Source organism: Melanostigma gelatinosum (genome assembly GCF_949748355.1).
Source record: "Melanostigma gelatinosum genome assembly, chromosome: 6".
Lineage (NCBI taxonomy): Eukaryota > Metazoa > Chordata > Actinopteri > Perciformes > Zoarcidae > Melanostigma > Melanostigma gelatinosum.
In genome coordinates this window covers 28,222,120-28,232,962 of record NC_136639.1, presented here as the reverse complement: position 1 = coordinate 28,232,962, position 10,843 = coordinate 28,222,120, and the positions used below count along the sequence as shown (strand labels likewise).

At 41.2% G+C, this 10,843-nt stretch overlaps 1 protein-coding gene across 1 annotated transcript in view; it reads left to right on the top strand.

The window, feature by feature from the left end:
- Nucleotides 1-484: 484 nt before the first annotated feature.
- Nucleotides 485-10,843, top strand: part of npdc1b (neural proliferation, differentiation and control, 1b) — a 23,348-nt gene continuing 12,989 nt past the window's right edge. The window contains exon 1 of the mRNA XM_079270106.1: nucleotides 485-600. Coding sequence (XP_079126232.1) covers nucleotides 531-600 — 70 coding nt within the window. The 5' untranslated portion in view covers nucleotides 485-530. The remainder of the gene's footprint in view (nucleotides 601-10,843) is intronic.

Genomic DNA, 10,843 nt, shown 5'->3' with positions numbered 1-10,843 from the left:
TTAGACTCATGAAGTGAAATTGGACATTTTCCCACGGCACACCTGATCTCTCACGGCACACTGGTGTGCCCAATCACTGCTCTAGGGACACTATCGGACTATAATTACACGTGTATCCCGTCTTCAGTCGGCGCTAGTGAGGCGTCTGATATTGTGCTGACTAATCACACCTCAGAACCTCTGAGTACCTGAAGGCAGCATGGAGGGAGCGCAGCGTGTTGACGTCACAGCCACGTGCATCTGCCACAGCCCAGCACAAGTCTCCACAATCAGTTAGTCAGTGAACGGGGCGCATCCATGTATCAGATCCACGGAAGAGAACACGCACCCTGCTGCCAACACACTGGAGGGTGCAGATGGTCACGGCTGCCGCCTCTATTTGTTTGGTTTTCATAAGTCGTCGGTGTTTTTCTGAGTCCTCTCCTCCCTCAACACCAGGGGATGGGGGAATGATCAGCAGGGACTCCCCTCCTGCTCCTCCTGCTCCTCCCTTGCTTGGTCCTCCGTCAGTTGTCGGAGCTCCACCAAGGATGTGGGCCCCGCTGCTCGACCAGGCTGCGGTGTTTGCAGCCCTGTTGGCGCTCAGCACCTGCTTGACAGGTAAGGAGCCGCTGCTGCCTGCTGCCATTCATGCAGACGCTGCTGTTGTGTAGCTGCAATGACGTCATTACTCTACCACGAAACACTGACTGGGTCTCACTCCACTGACCACAACATATGCGGGCTGTGGATCCTTCGTGGCACCATGTAGCCACAGGCCTTCTACTGTGCGCGGTGTGTGTGTAGAGTCATGCCACGCAGTCTTTAGGTATTACTTCAGCTCCTCGAGCCTCTCTGATGTGCATCTTCGCCACACATTGTTTGCGGGAACAATGACGTCACTGACGCACACGTAGCTCCTCATGGACTGAAGCTGTGTTTTATATAACATAAAGAATATAACATTGTTTTAGGAAAAGCGATGCTTTTATTCGGCACCTTTCTAAATGTTTTATGAATTATTCGTCGACAAAGAAAGCCCAACCTCTTAAATGATCGATAAAGACTTTCCTCACCTCTTGGTAAGATTCACGAGCTACCCAGAAGTATATCAAATAAAAGAGATCCACCTTCACCAGCTGCAACAATAATGTATATATTAATGCAATAGTTAAATAATATGATCGACACTGTTATGAAGTACCTTTAGTTTTTGTACTTGAAATTAAATACATTTAACTATGATGCTAATACCTTTGTACTTTTACCTGAGTAAGATTTTGAATGCAGGACTTTTACTTGTATTTGTACACTGTGTACTACTTTCACTGAAATAGAAGGCAGTACTTTGTGCACCGCTGCTAAATGCCCACATGTAGCAACCTTCAGTGCCTCTGTGATCCTCCGTCATACAGAGACCTGTTACTCCTTCATCGTTTGTGCTGGTATGGCTGTATTCTGTATGTTTCTATATTCTCTGATGAATAGTCTTTGTGTCTACAACACATCAAAAAATGTAATATGACCCGTTTGTATTAATGGAACATACTTCGGTGTTACAGTAGGCTATATTTCAGTGTGGTTAGTCAGATTATTGTACTCAGCATCTTGTGCCTGATTGTATTTTTTGTATATGTTTGTATGATTTATGGTAGAAAGTTCCATTTTTGCCATATCCTTTTGTTTCTGGTTCATTGTAAAGATGATGATCTCTGGCTTTTGTTTCTGGTTCATTGTAAAGATGATGATCTTTGTCTTTTGTTTCTGGTTCATTGTAAAGATGATGATCTTTGTCTTGTTTCTGGTTCATTGTAAAGATGATGATCTCTGGCTTTTGTTTCTGGTTCATTGTAAAGATGATGATCTTTGTCTTTTGTTTCTGGTTCATTGTAAAGATGATGATCTTTGTCTTGTTTCTGGTTCATTGTAAAGATGATGATCTTTGGCTTTTGTTTCTGGTTCATTGTAAAGATGATGATCTCTGGCTTTTGTTTCTGGTTCATTGTAAAGATGATGATCTCTGGCTTTTGTTTCTGGTTCATTGTAAAGATGATGATCTTTGTCTTTTGTTTCTGGTTCATTGTAAAGATGATGATCTTTGTCTTGTTTCTGGTTCATTGTAAAGATGATGATCTTTGGCTTTTGTTACTGGTTCATTGTAAAGATGATGATCTTTGTCTTGTTTCTGGTTCATTGTAAAGATGATGATCTTTGGCTTTTGTTTCTGGTTCATTGTAAAGATGATGATCTCTGGCTTTTGTTACTGGTTCATTGTAAAGATGATGATCTCTGGCTTTTGTTTCTGGTTCATTGTAAAGATGATGATCTTTGGCTTTTGTTTCTGGTTCATTGTAAAGATGATGATCTTTGTCTTGTTTCTGGTTCATTGTAAAGATGATGATCTCTGGCTTTTGTTTCTGGTTCATTGTAAAGATGATGATCTTTGTCTTTTGTTTCTGGTTCATTGTAAAGATGATGATCTTTGTCTTTTGTTTCTGGTTCATTGTAAAGATGATGATCTTTGTCTTGTTTCTGGTTCATTGTAAAGATGATGATCTTTGTCTTGTTTCTGGTTCATTGTAAAGATGATGATCTTTGTCTTGTTTCTGGTTCATTGTAAAGATGATGATCTTTGTCTTGTTTCTGGTTCATTGTAAAGATGATGATCTTTGGCTTTTGTTTCTGGTTCATTGTAAAGATGATGATCTTTGTCTTGTTTCTGGTTCATTGTAAAGATGATGATCTCTGGCTTTTGTTTCTGGTTCATTGTAAAGATGATGATCTTTGGCTTTTGTTTCTGGTTCATTGTAAAGATGATGATCTTTGTCTTGTTTCTGGTTCATTGTAAAGATGATGATCTTTGTCTTTTGTTTCTGGTTCATTGTAAAGATGATGATCTCTGGCTTTTGTTTCTGGTTCATTGTAAAGATGATGATCTCTGGCTTTTGTTTCTGGTTCATTGTAAAGATGATAATCTTTGGCTTTTGTTTCTGGTTCATTGTAAAGATGATGATCTCTGGCTTTTGTTTCTGGTTCATTGTAAAGATGATGATCTTTGTCTTGTTTCTGGTTCATTGTAAAGATGATGATCTTTGTCTTTTGTTTCTGGTTCATTGTAAAGATGATGATCTTTGTCTTTTGTTTCTGGTTCATTGTAAAGATGATGATCTCTGGCTTTTGTTTCTGGTTCATTGTAAAGATGATGATCTTTGTCTTTTGTTTCTGGTTCATTGTAAAGATGATGATCTTTGTCTTTTGTTTCTGGTTCATTGTAAAGATGATGATCTTTGGCTTTTGTTTCTGGTTCATTGTAAAGATGATGATCTCTGGCTTTTGTTTCTGGTTCATTGTAAAGATGATGATCTTTGTCTTGTTTCTGGTTCATTGTAAAGATGATGATCTTTGTCTTTTGTTTCTGGTTCATTGTAAAGATGATGATCTCTGGCTTTTGTTTCTGGTTCATTGTAAAGATGATGATCTCTGGCTTTTGTTTCTGGTTCATTGTAAAGATGATGATCTCTGGCTTTTGTTTCTGGTTCATTGTAAAGATGATGATCTCTGGCTTTTGTTTCTGGTTCATTGTAAAGATGATGATCTCTGGCTTTTGTTTCTGGTTCATTGTAAAGATGATGATCTCTGGCTTTTGTTTCTGGTTCATTGTAAAGATGATGATCTTTGGCTTTTGTTTCTGGTTCATTGTAAAGATGATGATCTTTGGCTTTTGTTTCTGGTTCATTGTAAAGATGATGATCTCTGGCTTTTGTTTCTGGTTCATTGTAAAGATGATGATCTCTGGCTTTTGTTTCTGGTTCATTGTAAAGATGATGATCTCTGGCTTTTGTTTCTGGTTCATTGTAAAGATGATGATCTTTGTCTTGTTTCTGGTTCATTGTAAAGATGATGATCTTTGTCTTGTTTCTGGTTCATTGTAAAGATGATGATCTTTGTCTTTTGTTTCTGGTTCATTGTAAAGATGATGATCTTTGGCTTTTGTTTCTGGTTCATTGTAAAGATGATGATCTTTGTCTTGTTTCTAGTTCATTGTAAAGATGATGATCTTTGTCTTGTTTCTGGTTCATTGTAAAGATGATGATCTTTGTCTTTTGTTTCTGGTTCATTGTAAAGATGATGATCTCTGGCTTTTGTTACTGGTTCATTGTAAAGATTGTTGGGCTCTGGCCATATGGCTTAAACATGTGCTGTGGACAAAGAGAATCAGGCCTTCACTTTGTCGAGCACAGGTCTCATCCTGACCTGTAGTTTCAAAGAGAACAAGCCTCCTCTGGGTGGAATTTCACACTCGGGTGTGAATTCCCCCTCCCCCCAAAAAACTATGGTCCAATCTCATTGGCCGAAGGCCAGGCGAACCCAGGACCCCTGTGGTTCGACCCCTGTTCTATAAAACTATCTGCTTCCCCCAACTCATGGCCTTTTCCACCTTTCCCTCCGGGGTTAACAGGAGGCACGCAACCTTCTCTCTTCCCTCGGACCCCGGTCCAGGCCACAGAGAATCCAGCTTTCCCCGCCAGTGCTACGCCGGCCACGAGGAAGTAACGGCCCTTCTCCCCTACTCAAACCCTGACAGGTCACGAGCCATTTCGCTGGACGAAACAGCCCGCGATAACGAATCTGCTTCAGCGATCCGTTCACTGCTTTTTGCTCCTTTTTCTTTCCGTGCACAAACCAGCACAGAGGAGCCCGACGAAGCCTCGCTCCTCTCCTGACCGATGATTACCGGTAAGACGCACAGACCACGTCGTCTCAACCGAAGTTAAACTGTCCTCCCTGCAGCGAGGATCGTCTGCGTTTCGCTCCAGAGCGAGCTCACGCCACGACGGCACAGCGCCCGCTGCAAAGCCGCGCTGCAAGCAGCCTACCCCCCCCCTTTCTGCCGAAGAAAAAGGACAAATTTGCCACGAACACTTCCACGTTGCAACGAAGCATCGACAAGTAAGATTCTTGGCATTTGGGCATAGCTTAGCTTAAATTAACGTAAGTTTAATTCAGGTCATTCATTTATATGTTGATATTCCCGTGTTTTTGTGTGTTTAAGTTACTGTCGCGTGATATCGAGATATCACGCGACTCTTTACGGAGCAGAGAAGCTCCGCTGTATTCGTGTATTAACTATGACTGTTTGCTTGGGATTCATTTGATTTCTTTTCATTTGTTTTATTACACTTCGTGTAGTACTCTCTCCTCATTAAATCAACTCTGTGAGTGAACTGAGGTGCGTGGTTTGTCACGGCATATGTTACCGGCAGTTCAAAGACGACAGCGGTATACTTATGCGTGATAGAACCAGGAAACTCAGGCTCATTACAACGCAGACCGCACGCAGAAGTTTGATTCATGAGCCCCCACCCTTTTTCTCTTTCCTCCTCTCACGTAACACGCACACACACAGCTCCTAGCTCTACCCCGGGGAAAACCCCGTTGAAACGATCGCCTCACAACACACGTGCTGCATCGGCACACGTGATTACATACAGCAGCCTAACTGCCATTTTGTCCGAGTCACTCGACTCCGCCATCTTTGTAGTTTCTAGCTGTAGTTCTTAAGGCCCCTCCCCTTTCGGCCAGCGTCACTCGACGCCGCCATCTTTGTAGTCCCTAGCTGTAGCTGTAAGACTCCTTCCTGTTCACCCACAGACCCATACACACACAGACATACACCCTCATCCATTTTATTCATTCTTTAGTTTAGGCATATAAAATTGTATGATAACGTTTGTTGGTTGCAATATTAATTGATCTGATCATTTATTATTTTGATTCAATAAACTCTGTTATACTTTCAGGAGCAGTCGTCTGTGATTACTTGTGCATATGTATTTGATAAGACTGTATGTAGTAGCCTGTGCTCGAACTTAAAACCTTCACTGTCACTGAATGTATAGTCCTACGCAGACTATTGACATTATGAGTGACTACTAATTATGAGACTTAGTTTTATCGTTTGGTTATTGGTCCCTGTTCGCAGGGTGGTGCCCCGTTTTTATTAATAATCATTAATAATTGTTACATACATCAATAATTCTATTGATGTCAAGAATTCAGTTTCTTAAATGCTGATAACCCAAACACGCTCCTTTAGATCCTAACAAGATGATGATCTTTGGCTTTTGTTTCTGGTTCATTGTAAAGATGATGATCTTTGGCTTTTGTTTCTGGTTCATTGTAAAGATGATGATCTTTGTCTTTTGTTTCTGGTTCATTGTAAAGATGATGATCTTTGTCTTTTGTTTCTGGTTCATTGTAAAGATGATGATCTCTGGCTTTTGTTTCTGGTTCATTGTAAAGATGATGATCTCTGGCTTTTGTTTCTGGTTCATTGTAAAGATGATGATCTCTGGCTTTTGTTACTGGTTCATTGTAAAGATGATTATCTTTGGCTTTTGTTACTGGTGGAAAGACAAGACATGTTGAAGACTGCTTTGTGCATTTTCAGTACTCTTGTATACTAAACGATAACAATGAGTGAATTAAACAAATCATTTACGGATTCATCTGAGAATGCAACTAACAATCATTTTTTATCACGAGTCAGCCATTTACTTTCTTGATTTAGCAATAATTGATCTGTCCATGAAATGTCCAGTAATAGAAAGAAATGCCGACAATAACGTCCAACAGCCCAACGTGACGTCTTCAAGTTGCTTGTTCTGTTTGTACTTTATTGATGAATGAATAATACATTTATTTTCCTGCTCTAGATGAATCTATGTAAAAGTAATAATACGTATTGTAGCCTGGTTTATACAACTAAAGAATACATTGTAAAAACATGGTTGATGATGAGTTGCATTGAATTTACATTCAGCCCCTTTGCCAGCCTATTCAAGTGAATAGTGTTCATGAACAAACGAGCCGCATGGCTCCACAGTAGGTCGTAGTCCTGTACGATACACTAAAGGCCGTTCACAGGGATCTAGTGACATATGGGGGTTTGTGAGACCTGCATTTACTGTTACGAACAAATCAAGTCAACTGCCAGTCATGACCAATCACAGATCGGTTCCACCCAGTGATGCATCTGGCTGGGAGACATGAGGCTATGAGGTGTGAAATGGATGATTCAGTGCCAGAGAAATATATGGAACCAGATGTTTTCAGGGCGCTTCAGTGGGTATGGCGTGGTGTTAAAGCCTCAGTTATCCGAGCAGAGGTGTTGGCTGTGGTCTGGTTGTCCTCAGAAACACATTCCTGCTGTCAGAGCTGGAGATCTCACTGACCTGGGTGTCCATGTATTGTGACACAGGTTATTTTAAGATTCACACATACCCCGATTTAATTCAGCATGAAAACAGTCGTGCTGTAGATTCATGACATCGTGATACAAACAACCACAATACATTATAAACTATTAATATTACAAAGAGGGATGTCGGGACGAACCGTGGTTAAATAAATCCTGCTTTCATTACCAAGACTTGAAGAATCTACGACATCTAGTTTTCTGATTCCTGCATTGTTTCCCGATGAAAACGAGTCTTGCGAGACACGTTATTTGTGTGTGTGGAGAAATCTCGTCTTGCGTGAGTAACAAATGTGGGTGTGCGCCGTTTTGTTTTGTGTGTGCGTGAGTGTCTCACCTGAGTTGAGAGAAGAGCTGTAAAAATGTCAGGACACCGATATACTCTGCTTCTCTCTGCCTTAAATTGCCTTAAATCAGCAGTGTGAGCATTTTGGATATAGAAATGTATTACAGGCGCAGACACTCAACCATGGAAAATTATTCAAAAAAGTGTGTGTGTGTGTGTGTGTGTGTGTGTGTGTGTGTGTGTGTGTGTGTGTGTGTGTGTGTGTGTGTGTGTGTGTGTGTGTGTGTGTGTGTGTGTGTGTGTGTGTGTGTGTGTGTGTGTGTGTGTGTGTGTGTGTGTGTGTGAGAGAGAGTTTTCACCACTGAGCCGTATATGCACATATATATATATGTGCATATACGGTTCAGCGGTGAAAATCACTGTCCTAGACCACTTCCTCACCGTCACGCTACCTTACTCAAACCCAGCACACTTTGTGACTTTGTCAGGGCCAGCAGAGAAGGCCTTGCTGGCCCTGACGGCCCACTACTGCCTTTACGCCACTCGTTCAGTGGTCCAGGAAACACACCGACCAATTGCATACGTTAGGTTTGGTTAGGTTTACACAGTGTTTATCAATCCAGGAGAAAACCTCCAATATCCAACTCTGACCACAATGTAGTGCATCTGATTCCAGCCGATACAACCCCATTCAAGAGCAAAACACCTGTGTGTGTGTGTTTCATGTTTTTATGTTATTAGGGTCCGAGCAACGGACAACGTTGGGCTGCGAAGGCCCTCGTGAAATTCGAATACACATAGTACATCGGCCGCATATTTGGGAGACTTGCCATACTCGAAAACTCACTACATTTTGCACACTTGTCAGGCCTGGTGAATATAGCCATCTGATATAGGTTGCATATTTGTGCGAGCGCTATATCATCATTTTTAACTTTAACTCCTACAGATTTTATGCAATCTACTTTAAAATTGGTCAGGATGCTCTCAAGACCTTTGTGATGAAAAATGATTCAATTCGTGAGTTTTCATGGAAGAACCTTTCTGCATGAAAAAGTTGTTATAACTCCAAGGTACATTATCCAATCTGCACAACATTTCCGAAACATGATGTTATTTCAAGCCTAAGCATATTTCAATCACTCAATTTTCAATAACTCATAGCGCCGCCTACTGGCAAACGTAAATGTCACATTTTATACTTTTATTTACTCCTAGCCAGTTGACCTGATGAGTCTCGAATTTGGTAAGGAGAGCCTTAAGACGTTGAAGATGCTTCATCATGAATATTGTGAGATTTCGTTTAACGCTGTTGCCGTGGCAATGCATCATTTGCCATGAAAAAGCAAGCTGATGGTTCAGTGGCTTGGGATGCTCCAAAACTCATGAAACTTTGTACACGTCTCGTAGGTCACGGGAAGACATATTTTGACATATTGGCGTGGCTGTTTTAAACTGCCTCCACAGCGCCCCCTACAACTTTTCAAAAGAGCAGCCCCATCGCTACGTTTCACCTACATGTATGACATTTGGTAGACGCATGTACCCTATAGAGACTTAAAAAAAATTCTTAAATTTCCTTTTCCTTTCCTTTGGTCAAACAAAACACAACGTTTGCTTGGAAACTGACGAAAATATGTTTGACACTGAAAATGTCATTGTTGCTCACAGACTCAGTGAACATCAACGCTGCTGCCTAATATAATACATGTGTAATGCACTTTACAAGCCTTGATAAAGCTAATCTGGAGTCAATTTGCTTATGTGGAAGTATTCAAAGTAGTGCAGAGAGAGAGCTTTTACAATGACGATTAACTGTAGTTCTCTGTCGTTAGGGGACATTTGATGTAGTTTTGGGTCATTATCCTGAGGACCCGTGAGCTTAAGGGCATATTAAGGTACTGGACTGTGTGTTTAGCTCCAAAATGCCCCGATATTCTTCAGATTGAATTGTGCCCAGAACAGATTCAAGGCACCCAGTGCCTGAGGCAGCAATCATTTTGAATGATAATGTTGTTCTAGTTTTGTTTGTGTTGTTATTTGTCCATGCATACAACACATCCTCCAAAGGGTTTGGTGCCTTTTAATGCTGACTGTAATCCAGAAGGATTAAAAAACAACAAATGTCCAAAACCCAAATTAAAAACGGAATAACTACCCAAACATGAATGGTGCAATATTCAGGTTCAACCCTAGATTGATAGTAAAATATATTTTAATTTCAACACTGTTCATGGCCAACAATTCATTATTTTAAGGGTACCAATATTTTTGGCAAAGTCTGTCCATTTGTCAGCACTGTTTATGTCTTTGGTTCAGGAAAGGAACCAAGTGCAGCTACTTCCCCTGAGATACATGCTGTCCCAGTGCACGCTGCCGCCATCATCCAGCTGTAGAGCTTTGCATAGATTACTGCTGCTGCTGCTGCTGCTGTAGTCACCAGGAGCACTGTGTGTGTCAATGAGGTGGACAGTTTGATACAATAATCAGAGTGCAGCCAGGGTCACGACAGAAACGCATGCACTCACATTACCTTTGCAAAGTCATCAGCAGTAAAATACACTGAACATACCTTTCCATTGTACATAATGGAAAGATATAGGGTTATTTTTGTGCTTTTTTAAAATAAATCAAATTGTAAAAAAAACGTGTTACGATGTGAGTGCTGGGGATCTCTGCACTTGGCAAAGGAGAAGTTGCTGTGGTAGCATATTATGCTGCATGGAAGAGCTGCAGGTTTCCATAATTCCATAGAAATGTGCACTTTGAATTACAGTTATCATTTACAGTCTGAGAGGAGACGATTATGAATATCTGTCCTCTACATTCACCCCGTGCTGTCAGCCGTGTCTGTCTCTACCTGAGAGAAAGCGTCCATCCTTAACGTGCCTCTGTGCGGTGACTCACCTCCTCAAGATGTCACACCTCTTTCGTTGCCATGGCAGTTGTCATGGCAACTAGTGTCTCGGTGTCCTACAGGAGACATGGAGGCTGAACGGGTAAATATTGGAAGCTGGGTCTGATTCTTTCCCCGTCACAGTTCAGCTTTATTCTTGTCTGCACATTGGTGTTGAGCTAAGATGTCTTCTGGTGATGAAGAACACTGTGAGATGCACCGTCCCACCACAACAACACGTCCAGTCGTCCCTGTGGGAAGACATACGCAGCAACGGGTCTCTGTGAGAGTGTTGTCATGTCCTCACAGATGTTTGTGCTTTAATTAAACATAAACATCAAAGTGTTGAAGTGATGTAATGAGGGTAAGAACAATATGATTAGTGGCTGTTTACTTCTGAGTGAAGGTGATTGTATACCTTTCA